At 39.7% G+C, this 13,342-nt stretch overlaps 1 protein-coding gene across 1 annotated transcript; it reads right to left on the minus strand.

Annotated features, from left to right (window-relative positions):
• Positions 1-137: 137 nt before the first annotated feature.
• Positions 138-12,884, minus strand: EIF2AK1 (eukaryotic translation initiation factor 2 alpha kinase 1; the record flags this gene model as incomplete). Its single annotated transcript, XM_084216275.1, has 15 exons — positions 12,564-12,884; positions 11,966-12,124; positions 10,647-10,783; positions 9,993-10,024; positions 9,433-9,532; positions 8,665-8,745; positions 8,200-8,300; positions 6,703-6,753; positions 6,032-6,419; positions 4,855-4,966; positions 3,297-3,403; positions 1,500-1,620; positions 1,320-1,399; positions 727-960; positions 138-260 (listed from the first exon to the last, which is right to left on the minus strand). Exons 1-15 carry the CDS (start codon positions 12,622-12,624, stop codon positions 138-140), a joined length of 1,887 nt encoding a protein of 628 aa, XP_084072401.1. The 5' UTR covers positions 12,625-12,884.
• Positions 12,885-13,342: the final 458 nt, after the last annotated feature.

The following is a 13,342-nucleotide window of genomic DNA, read 5'->3' on the forward strand; positions in this document are numbered from 1 at the left end:
GGAGCCTTTGGTCAAGGCAAAAGGATAAATACCTTTTAAGAACAGACAGCCAAATGAAAATGCATTGAAGTATTTTATGTAAAAAAAGAAATATTTTATATAACTTAACACACGATCAAGGGTAGCTCTTCCTGTACTTAAACAGGAGAGCCTTGTCTTGTTTGTTCATCTTGCTCTTCAGAAAGCTGTCTTATTGTCTCCCTCAGCTTCTCTATTTCTTCTTCTTGCTGTCTCACCTTCTGTTGGAGGTTAGAGATAACCTGAAAATGAGAGTTAGTTTACTTCATTGATAGCTAAGCAAGGATATAAAGCCTTATTGACCTACTCGAATTGTGCTTGCAATCCACTATAGACACCGTGCAGCAGCACTCAGCTATTCTACATTCAAGTGACTATAACTAAAATCCACAAAGCAGTGGGGCATGGAAAGGAAGAATGATTAGAAGAATCTGCAGCTGCGATGAAAAGCTTTGAAAGCTTTTCTGACCTATAAAAATGCCTCTCAACTGTACAGTCTTCAGACAATTGCCTCAAGTTAATGACCAGCTATCTCATTGCAAAGACACCGAAATAATACAGTGGCCTAAATACTGTAATCAGAAAAAGAGTCTTAAGAGGAACGTGTGATTAAGTTCAAAGCCAAACACATGTAATGCAGGCAGGGATACAAAGGGCATGTTTGTGTTCCTTTAGGCTGGAAGGGTTGGGGTTACTGGCACAAGTTACCTGGTCTGTGGTGTGGAAGAGCTCACTGTCCCGAAGCTGAGCCGCTGTTGGACGTTCCGTAGCTCTCAGACTGGTGAGGAGTTTCACGTACTTGGCCTGAGTAGGCCATTTCTTGGAGAACATGTGAGGAATTTGGCCAGTCCTTAAATGTGTAAGGACTTCTGTTCTTTCCATTTCTGTTCCAAACGGTTGGAAGAGTTCTAGCAGGATAACACCCATGCTGTACATGTCTGACTGTTAATGGGGTGAAGAGAAAGTTCTGGGATAACTGCTGTTTTAACTTAGTGGGCTTCTTTTTCCCGTAAAAATTATTATATGAAAAAGTTTCACAACAGTGAAGTTTCATGATTATATGAAGAGTATCATGACACTTCTAAACACAAATTCAAATCTATATATGTTCTCAACATAGTAAAAAAAATGTTTTGCTTTAAAAGCAAACGATAAAGCAAAGTTGAAATCCATGTTTCAACAAGAACACTAGGAGTGACAGTAGGAGGAATATTTATGTATTTTCCTATTGAAAGGCTTGATTTATTTCTATGATCTATTGTGTTAATAGAGAAAAGAAGAAACAAAACAAAGTTCTCTACCTTGAAATCATAGTGAGATCCCTGCAGTTGTTCTGGTGAGGCATAGAGGCAGGTCCCCACTCCTGAAGTATGTGTCAGCCCTTTGAAAGGCAATTGAGTGTTGTTACCCTTGCAAGTAAGAGTTTAATGATTTTAATACCATAGAAACTTAAACACTGAAAGCCATGGCACTTCTCTTACCATTTATCCGTTCTGTCTGAAACCCCTGGTCTGCATCATCCCAAAGAAGGTCTTTGCAGGCTAATCCAAAGTCACCTATTTTTACCTGATGATCTGGTCCATGTAGAAAGATATTTCTAGGCTGCAAGTGAAGACAGAGTACAATTTAGAAATATGTCTATATAAAGAATTACAGAATTTCAGCTGTTTCAAAGTCTATAAAATCCAGTGTTTCACAGGTATAAGAAGATTATTTAACATTTTTTAGCAGTGGGAGAGAAAAAATAGTCTTTGCTGATACCAAATTATGTGTTAGCGACACCATTTGGGCCAAAAGACCACATACCTCGAACAAGGACCTAAAAAAAAAAGGAAAAAAAGAAAAAAAAGATTTTGTGAAAACATTAATTACTTTTTTTCCCCCAACAGAAACTGGGAAATTTGTAGAACAGCAAACAGGAACAGGCAAGAGTGGACAGTAAATTTGACCAACTGATGTAGCAAGAAGAATGACTAAATATCATTGGGCTAGACACAATACAAACCAAAATACACTTTTCTGTATGATAAGCAGCTGCAATATGCCACTTGGTTCTGGGAAGCTGCTATGAAAAAAAAGCCAAATTATGACAGACTTGAGAGCTCTGACTCAGAAAACTGAAACAGTTTTTATCCATGTATTTTGGTTTTAGAACCACTAAAGAGGAGAAATGCAAGCATTATGTATATCTAGAAAAATTCCCCAACTTGCTCAGGTGGCACAAAGGAAATAGTTGGTCTTTTATTAGTGTATAAAGGAGATGTGAATAGTTTAACAAGAGATGGGCAATCTCCATTCTTTTCCTTTATTCAGTGCAGATGAAACTTAAAAGATGCAGCACTGTCAAACAAGTTGCTAGGCTTCTCATATCCACTGAAGTAAAAACATATCCAGGACACCCACCCACTGGACTTCTGTTCTCAGGAATTCACACACTGAAAGACTTTCTTAGAATATTATCCCAGAAATTACAGTCTCTGCTAGGTATCTGCAAAATCAGCATTAGAAGAATATATGGTGAAACCCATGAGAGCTGGCTCAAAACCAGGTCTGCAGTAAGTGTATGGAATTCTGGAATTTTTTATATAACTACCAGACTTTGGGCAATAAGGCCATGATGATGCTAAACAGGGAGGCAAAATGAAAAACTGTTCACCCTGGAACAGTTGACAGAAAAATGAAAATTAATCCAGAGTGAAGATTGAGTGATTTCAAGTAGTTCCAAGCTTACACATGTGAAGTTCTAATAATACATACAGCTGCTGTATCAGATGCAGAAAACCTGAGTAGGAAGCAAAGTAGGAAAACACACATTCACTTCCTTGCTATTCAGGTCTATCAGTAAGCAAGCAACTAGAACATATTTTCAAAAGCTAAGTGTATGCAGTTAGCAAACTGAAGTATAGTCAAGGGGCATTGTTAATTTTTGTAATTACTTAAAATAATTTTTTTTACGTAATTAAGTTCCTACTCTGGTTAAAGAAAGACAGACAAAAGAAAAGCAATCTGACCATGCCTGTTACTGAATGAAAATGGCTTCAAAGGAGAAAACAGCTCCAAAGCTGAAAATCCACTTGGAAGTCAGTGTAACAGTACTGTGCTGATAGTGAAGGAAGCATGGCACTGCTATAGAGGAGATGATGTATTTTCTCATATGTAACAACTAAATTCTTAAGAACCCAGGTCATCTCTTATGCAACTATGAAGATGCTTTCATTCTCCCATAATGTAAATTGTCTTTGTTTTCTTCAACCTCAAGTAATAACTGATGAACTTACTTTAATGTCTCGATGCATCACTCCCATGCTGTGGATATAGCAAACTCCTTCCACTACCTCCTGGAAAATCTTCATTGTCCAGCGAACATCCACGAGATGGTATGGACCTTAAAACAAATTATTTCACCTAGTTTTACAGAGTTATGTAAGATTATGGTGGTATTCTGGTTGAATTATGTTTCTTTATGCTGTGGAATAATTTTTTAAATGAATAGGCATATTTTAAATATGGATTTTGCCATGCTTCTCTCAAGACATTATTTCTGAATCAGCCAAAAGTCACAAACATCAAAATTCCAAAAAGGAAAGTTCAGGGAACATGAACATATATCCTTCTGAAAAGATTCTTCCAAACCCCATCAGACAGTTATTTGATTATGAATTTAACAAACTCTTTACTTTCATGTAAGTCCTGACCTAGCATGAAAAATACAGTTCCAGATAAAATCATAACAACTTATGTAGTGACATGCTGTCTGTATTGCTTTGCACTTATTGTTTTATTCCCCTAATCCTTCTGCTGCTGTGCTACCCTCTGAAATTCCTCAAATCTCCTCTGGCTGTAGCTGTCCTAAATAAACTTAGCACATCCTTGTTTTGACCATTTTCCACATTACTGTTTTATTAAACTACATTGTCTCCCTGCTCTAATAAGCCATATTTAACATGTCTTTTTGAACACTCAGCATTTACTCACATTTGGATTTCTATCTCTTCGTGTCTAACCTATGATAATATTCACCTTTCCCATGAAAAGGTGTGAAAACAGCATTTTGCAAGCTCAAATTCTGTCATTTCCTGACCAGGAACATCATCATTTAGCTCACGAAAGCTAAAATATTATGATTACAGGAGAGATTAGTGGAAGTCAGCTGACAGTTTGCTGGTAAACCTGTCTCTATGAATGAAAACAACAGATTTACCTTAATAGTGATTAAAACCAAGATAAAACATTAATCACACATTTTGTTTTACAACCTGATGTGCATAGGCTGCTTTTATACAACCACCCCAGAGAATGGAACAAGTCTCTACTGCTTTAACAGCATTGGATTTGTTCTTTCAAATGACAACAGTTACTGATGACTGCTTGGTAGGAGGGCATGAGAACCCCCTGGTCACTCAGAAACAGTCAATGTTACATTCTTTAACCTATTACAAATTAACCTGCCTGGATCAAATGATATAATTGTATTTTCTGCAGCAGATAAATTAGCCTTTAACCAGCATTCTGAGAAGCAGCAGATTCTGTCAATAAAAAACTCTGTTCCAAATCAGGAGTACTGCCCAGACCAGATCTCCCCTGGTAACAACCATGCCTCAGGCATTCAGTCATTCTTTTTTGAAGAGCTGTCTAAAACTCAGGAATTTCAATTCTTTTACCAACATCAATCATGCACAAATTCAATACAAGCAGCTATTCGATTAAGTGAATAAAGAATTTAATAAAGACCGGTATTATAAGCTGCTGAAGTAAAATAAAATTAGATAACTGCACTTCAAATTACAAAAAAAAAATTATTTGCTTTACAATGAATAAGACAGTGATGAATCTTACTAGAAGTGTCCTCTGATCTCTTGTTACATCTTTTATTACGGTCAGCAATCCAGTCCCACAAGGAGAGTTCACACAACTGCATTTGTATATGAAGCATCAAGTGATACTCCACCTAACAGAAAAATAATCATACATAATTTTGCCATTGTAACATGAACAGTATTTCCTTAGTTATTTTCTTTAAAGCAAATAAACCCAAAATTTATTAAACAAAAACAGGTACTAAAAGGACATCAAGTATAGTATTAGTAATCTACTGCACTCAAGAAGCAGATGCAACAATGCTATCTAGTTTTGGGGAGTTTTTTGCTTGCTTCTCAAATTTTAACAATTGTTATATGATAAATGCTAACAAAACTGCCAGATGTATCTTTGATATTCAAATTAGAGTTTGAAACCTTCTAGAAATACTAAACAGAGGTTTATTCCAGCTTAATCAATATAAAATAGCAGAAAAAAAAAATCAACCTCTTCATACAGAATTTTATGGAATCATAGAATTGTTTAGGTTGGAAAAGGCCTTTGAGTCCAATTGTTTGATTTATTACCATAAATATGTAGCTCAGTTTCTGGTAATGGACCAGTTCATCTGACAACCTGGACAACTCAAGCAGACACCTTTAAAACTGGGTTTCTTGCAAGAGGGAACTCCAAATGATAGCAAAAGCTTGAAGCATTCCAGAACTGGCTGTGTTATACAAAACATATCAGTGGTGTGGTACAAATGGCAACAAGGTTTTAGAAGCACAAGTGATTCCCTGCTCAAATCTGCTTTTATCTCCTTCCCATGTACTCCTACACTGCATGGGCACCACATGACACACCAAAACACTTTCATCATTAATAGCTGCTTTACCTTTCATTAGTGAAAGCTAAAGATTTTCTACTTTGATAAGGCCATTTAATGCAGCAGTAGCACTTTTTATTCATGCAAGTACTTTGAAAGGACTCAAGAGGCCTCACAGATGCTGAGCTTTGCCAGCTCCTCTGGTCAGCTTCTTTGTTATGATGTTACCCACATAAGAAAATTTGTCTGAATTCTTGGCTCTACTTGCAGTCATTCCATTCTTCTAAATTTATTTTTATAAATCATTCATTTTCACTGTCTACTGAACTACGTTAAAAACATCACAAAATTAGATGGCAGATAAGGATACTTAAAGAGAACTGTATTTACCTCAAACTCTCCACAGAGTGCCACCTCATTTTTGGAGCATCCTTCAGAGCAGGACTTGCTTTCAGAGCAGGACTCACTTTCAGTGCTAGCACCTTGATCCAGACTGGAATGAGGTCCCCGTGTTGAATGATTGTCCACATCAGTTGATAAACTGTTATCATTATTTACAAAGCCTCCTTGTAGTTCTATGGATAATTCACCTTTATTTGGTTTCACATGCTCTTTGCTCTTGCTGTTTGTAAAGTCATTCCTTACATCCATATTCTGCACTGATTCTCTATGCACATTTTTAACACTGGTACTGTCACAGGACTTATTTTCTTGAGAGGTAAGGTCAGCAAAAATAATTGAACTTCCACTTTCCACACTCTGGATGTGGCAGCGATCACTGAAAATAACAAAGGAAGAGAAATCCAATTAAGTACCCAGTTTCATACCATCTATTTGTGATACACCATACTGATTTTTTTTCCTCAATTGCAAACAGCATTCCCGAGTTCAGCTGCTTCCTCACATAAAACTCCAGGATTACATAACTGTCAGTGCAGGCTCCAGCTGATTTAATACTTTCTACCAGCAGGTATTTGGACAGCTGTCCCTGACAGCAATGTCTCAGATACACAGCTGAAGTTAAAGCTGAATATGTTAGCACTGAGATTAGTAATACTCACTTGCTATTCTTTTGCTCCAAAACTAGTGGCTGCAACTCCATTATTGTTTTACCTGTTAGATGCAAAGATAAATATGGTTTTTCATAAAACAAAGAATGTATCCACATATTTACTAAAAATTACCATTTAAGCTAGAGCACCTCAGTTAATTTAACTTTGTTACCTGTGGATAGCTCTAGATTACCTCTATTTCTACAGCTGCAAAAGGGGCTTGTTAAGTCTACTAAGAAGCTACCCTAATGTGTATTTCATTTATCTTTAAATGAAAAGAAAATATACGTTGTACAGAGTCAATAAAAGGGTTGTACTGGGCTTTCATAGATACCTACTTAAACTTCATCTTTCAGAAGTCATCCTGCTCAAATTAAGGGTTTCCAATGTATAGAATAATACACAGTTAAAGAAGCAGCTCCACAAGGCATCACCTTTCACATCACACTGCTGCTGTTTCGAAGGCACTTGATATCTTGGAAATAATTGTCATTAAAATTGCTTCCCTCGATTCTCTGGATCATTGGTTTAAAAGTTTTGCCTGTTTTACTCTGCTGTCAACTTCCTATGCACTTATGCATTTTCTTTTGTGCTTATAGCTGGCTGGGCAACAAGTCAGTGACTTGGAAAGCAATAAAGTTATACAGAGCATAACCAAACCCCCCACTAAGAGAGGATCAAAAGATTTAATTGCTAAAGGCATTCCAGGAAAGGACTAGAAAGGGACCAATGGATTAGGGTTACAAAGGGACCAAAGGACAGAGTGTGCAAAGAGCTGAGAACAAAGAACCTGAAGAGAAAAACCAAGAAGAAGGTAAAATTAACACAAAAGTAGATAAATTCTCAACAGTTACAGACAGCAGCTGATACACAAAAAATCCAATTGCTTTGTCAGTATAGGACTATAAAACACAATTAATCAAATTTTAAAAGTCTAATTGGAAAACAAAATAAGAGTTTTTTTGGGGGGGTATCATTAAAAGTATGTATTTCCAGGTTCTTTCAGTTTTTCTTAGATTCTTTTCCAGATCCAAAGAGAGGCATACTGGGAGCTTATTCTAGTGTTACTACATCTCTGAGACTTCAAAACATAGTTGGAAATCTGTGGGGTGTTTGTCCTATACATCACTTTCCCCCCAATATCTGAGGCAGCTCATTCCTCAGCATTCATTCTTCTCCTCATCAACGCACCACTTCTTGCATTAAAAGGTTTTCACTCCATTTCACTGACCTTCACACAACTTTAAATTCCTCCTCATTTATTACCACAAGTAAAGCTGATATTTCCACAATTCCAAATTAATCACTAAGTAACAGATCAATTATTTGGTAAGGAGGGATTGAATGCTTAGAAGGACCTGGTGATCACCTGTAATTTCCCTTTCTTTTAGTTCTTTTAACGAGAGGAAAAAAAAAGTCATTTTATCAGAGAAATAATACTCTCCTGAAAATAACAGTACAGAGGTTGTAAGATGCAAGCAAGAATTACACAATGAGCTGTACTTTCCTTTTGGATGTACTGTTTGAACTTGTTCCATCCAAGCAGTGTGATAGCCTACAATATTGGGATGCTGTAGCCCAGCCAGCACTTTGACTTCTCGGAGCACCTAAAAAGACCAAAAATCCCACAGTGTGACACTCCTTTATTTTGTGGGTTTAGTAAACATAAAAGGTTACAAAAGTAAGTTTCTTAGAGAGAAAGAACAGGTGAAATTGTTACAGTAACAGAAAAAAAATGAAAGCTTTAAAACAAGTTAATTTTCCTCATTGCAGAGATTAACAAATTCAAGTAATTAAACAGTTCTTTTAATGGACTTCAATGTGTGTAATTTACTTTTTTCTACTAGGTACTGATAGGTTCAAACCCTTGGAAATTCAGAATGCATAAAAATTTATAGTAGCTACATTAATAAACTAGAACAAAATAAGCTACAGAGGAGTTAAAACAGGGACAAAACACAGGAAGAATACCTTCATGCAATCTCTTCTTGTAGCCTTCTTTATTTTAATTTTTTTAATAGCATAGAACTGACCATCTAACTTGTTTCTGACCTGAAAACAATTGCAATAGGAGAAAATTAGATGTTAATGTGCTTAGATTAATTAAATCCTTTTGAACCCACTATTTTCTAAAATCTAATTTCTACACCCCACTCCTATGGAATATTACTTGCATCAGGGAATGAAACTGGGATTAGGCCCCTGCTGTCATACAGGGATGCTGATAGGTCCTGATAACTGCTCAACAGGTCCTCAATAAATATGTGAGACTACATTTGTCATTTCCACGTGGCACATATCTCATGGGGAACCTCGGGCTGGCCATACACTACAAGTAATTAACACAATTCAGCATTGGCTTGGACAGTTGATGCTCATACTGAGGCTCATTTTTTAAAAGCAGCCACAACTAAAGCATTGGGGAGTGCAGACCAATCACTTCTGATGCTGCGTAGAGTCAATATATCATAATAACTCACATGTCAAATAAGGAGTTTTCATTCACTTTAAAAGGGTCAAAATACACAAAGTAAAACAACTGATATATTCTGCTTCTGACAAACAAAACTAATTGCAACTGAGCAGCTTTTGAAATGAAACACCAACTGTCTTCTAAGGTACAGATTTGCACCTCTTCTATTCAAAAAACATTTGGCAGTACAGCTGAAAGAGTAACTCCAAATTCCAACAAAAAACTAGATATAAACAGAGTAGTTTTATATGGGAGGTAAAGAATACCTTGTATACTTTGCCATATCCTCCACTTCCTAGCCTTGCAACCTCTTCAAATTCATTCAAGTATCGTGAAGTCTGTGCTTCAAAGAGAACCTCTTTTTCCCTAATCAAGAAAAGTTAGGCTGCATTAAACTAAATTACAACTTACAAGTAAGACACAGTTGTACACATGCTAAAAATATTATTCATGTTATGAAAATAAGAAAGTACTTTGACATTACCACACTGAACCAGCCTGAGTTTCAGTAAATACTGAAAACCAGCAGGCTGAAGAGCATGCATATGTGCTACAAATCCATACTCTGTTTCAACAGATGTGTTCAGATTATTTCTCCTACATTGATGCCTGATAAATCTTGTTTTCCTAAACAGTGGCACTGACTGCAAGAGTTATACTGAAGAACAAATTACCACCACATCATTTTGAGAATTTGGAGAAACCTTTGCCATTTTTTCTGTTTCAGAGTGAAAATATTAAATGTAGTATTAATTAAATTCAGAGTGGAGCACAGAACTTTGGGGAAGGAGTTAATTTAGTATTTCTACATGCTTTGAATACATACCCAATTGCAAGAGACTCTCCGTTATCAAGTTCCTATGAAACAACAAAATCCAACATAAAAACATGCCATTTAAAAAGAATAACAGGTCTGCTGTGTCAGTGGCATGGACAGCTTCATCAAAATAAAAACTGCAACCTCCTTGGAAGAAAATGAGGCTCTGACAGCCATTCACATGCTGCAGAGAGCTTCAACAAAATAAAGTATTATTATCCCCCTGGTAATCTGTTAACATCTCTCTGCTGGAGAGATTACTGCCCTTTTAGAGTTCTGCTGGCAAACAGGATAAAATGAGGGCTCTAAAATGTCCTTAAAACAAAATTAACTAGCTTAGTTCAAGCAGCAAGATAAGCAAACAGGTCTGACTCAGCCTGAAGTACAAGCACACAAACTACACCCTCCACTAATATAAATATGAGAGTGTTAGCAACACCTTGCCTTTGTTTATAAACATTTTAAACTATTACTGTTTAATAAGGTACAAAACATTGATGGCTTCAAAAACTGGTTTGCACCTATAGGACCAGAGCATGCCATCTCAAAGAGGTAAGGAGTTATTTTGTATAATTATTAAAAAGACCCAGTCCAATATTAAAAGAATCCCTAAACAAAAGCTCCTTACTGCAGAGGTTGCCAAAGACATGTAACAAAGCTTACCCCTTTAAGCACTTGTTGATTAGCTGCTTTCATCAGTTCAGTAATGGCTCTGTTGTGCTGCAATCTTATAGTACTAAATTCATCACAAAAGACAAAAGGGGAGAGTAATCCTGTTCTTGTGAAAGTCTGACGAAGAACTGCACAAAGTAACAGAGAAAGGTCAGAAAAATATTAAATAAAGCCAACCAATAAGACCACATAAAGTTTTTAAACAAGAAATCTTATTTGAAAGACAATGTGACTGAAAAACTGAACAACCCCTCTAATGCTGCTCCCATACTCTTAGCAATTCCATCCAAACTAGAGCTGCTCAATGGGAATCCCTTCACAAAACACAATTATTTGCCATCCCTTCTAGGGTCACTGCATCTCCTCTGCCTCCTCACCTCAGCAGATGAGTTAAAGAAACATCCACCCATTCACTTACATTTTACTTTTGGACTGATTTTGATCAGTGAAAAGAAAAATTAAAAGCAGGTTCACAATTATGAGGATGGATTTATAATCAAAAGTGGTAATGTCAAGATTTTCTAATTTCCATCCAAACACACACTTGTGCACATGCTCATAATAGAGAATGCAGTCAGTCCCTTCCACCCCTTAATCTTTTTCATATGATGCAAAACAACTGTGGCAAACAAACACTCAGAAATGCTGGAGATGGGTGCAACTGTGATGTTATAAATGGCATAAATTTAACTATGAAAAGCACATCAGATTTTATTTTCTATAGTCATGTAAAGTAAGGACAAAACCCTTGGATATGCTTTCTTAAGTATACATCTAAATGAACAAAATACCCATGGTAAGTCATATGCCAAGAAGATATTTTAAAAAATGCGAATACCCTGAATGATATCAAGAGACTTTAAGGAAAAATAAAGAACTTGTAAAGGTATTTACTGAGATTTTCACAGAATATAATTTTGAAATATTTAGTGAAGACTCTGCTGCAACTATTTCTTGATAAACATTTTATTAAATTCCTCTTCTACCAGCATTTTTAGATCACATATAACAGTAATATAATTTACCCTGCTGCCCTTCTCATGATGCAACTCACACGATCTAGCTGAAACAGAACTGTCTGATCCTTACATCTACAGCAATATTCTGTTACTGTTTTCAAAAATAAGACAAGGTGTCATTGCCAATTTAGTTGATTTAAGTTATTCATCCTTTTCACAGAATCATTCTTGTCCCAGTGGGATGAAACCTACAGCTTTGTATTGGTATTACACTGTAACTCTACACAGAAGGGTCTGGTACACATTGCAGTAAGGCAGTCTGAGAGAAGGGAATGAACTCCTCTTACTAACTTCGGAACAAACCCCTGGAGTGAACCGGGTTGTGCGTGTACATGTGGCAGAGATGCTCCAGCAGTGACACAAGCAGCAGCTGGTTCTGGATGGTCGAAGTGAACTTCACAAATTTTTGCGACCCGTTTGCAACTCGCAGCTCCGCCGGCACATCCGAATCTAGAAGAGGACAGTCAGACGAATGAACTTTGGCCTCCGTACACACCTATTTACCTAAACATGAAAACAACGTACAGCCACACAGCTTCATCACAACCCCGGCTCACAGAGGCAGCACCCGAGCTGCCACTAAGCGAGTAGCTTTAAGAGGCCAATTAGGAACCTAATTAATTTTTTTAGGTGTGCACGGAAAGCAGCTACCCGGGGAGGCCGAGGCGCCCCAGCCCGAGGCAGGGGGAGCTCGCACGGCAGCCTGAGGGCAGGGTGCTGCTGAGGGCCTGCCCGCTCTTGCATCGCCCCCGCGGCCGCCGCTACCTCAGAGCAGTGGGGAAGGACGGGAAGAGGAAGGCGACGGTTCTGCCCTCCTTCCGTCCCTGCCAGCCGGGGAAAAGGGGCGATTTCCCCGCTCACCCACAGGGCTGCCGCCGGCCCCGCTTACCGTCAAAGCGCGGCTCCGGGCTCTCCTCAGGGAACTCGATGGCGGGCACCGGTGCCCGCATGGCCGCAGCCCTCCCGCCCCTCACATGCCCGGCACCGGGATCCCATCCGCTGCGGCCGGCGGGGCCCGCCCGGCCCGCCGTGGGCGGCTCCGGGGGCCGGGCCAGCGTTTATGGCCGCTCTTTGGGCGCGGAGAGATAAAACATGAACTGGAGGGAAAAACCCGAGAGGGGAACCTTCGGCCCGAGAGGCGGGGACGGGCGGGCAGGAGCTCGTACTGAAGGTCTGCGGCGGGGAGCAGAGCGTCTCCCCCCTCCCCTCTGCACGGGGACCGGCACCGCCCGCAGCCCGCGTGAGCCCCGCGCCCGGACCGGGGGTCGCCGAGCCCCCTCTAGCGGCTCCCGGCCGCGGCACAGGGGCGGTGCCGGTCCCCGTGTGACCCGGAGGCGCTCGCTGCTCCCCCCGCCGCCGCCGCCGCCTCCTCTCCTCCCCCCGCCCGCCTGCCCGGCCGGCGCCGGGCCCCGGATGCAAGAGGCCGGCGGAGGGACGTCATTGTTCCCCGACGGACTGTAACAGTAGGCGGAGCGGGCCGGGCTGAGGCGGGGGCTGCGGCGAGGGGGACCCGGCAGCGCCGAGTCAAGCGGGGCCGAGCCAGGTATTGGGGCTGGGGGGCAGCGCCGGGCCCGGCGGCGGCCCCGGCACAGCCCGGCGGCACCGCGTGCGCCTCCCGCCTGGAAATCAATGGGCCGGGGGGAGGGGCCGGCCCGGGAAAGGGAAGGG

This window comes from Fringilla coelebs, assembly GCF_963513975.1.
Source record: "Fringilla coelebs genome assembly, chromosome: 16".
Classification (NCBI taxonomy): domain Eukaryota; kingdom Metazoa; phylum Chordata; class Aves; order Passeriformes; family Fringillidae; genus Fringilla; species Fringilla coelebs.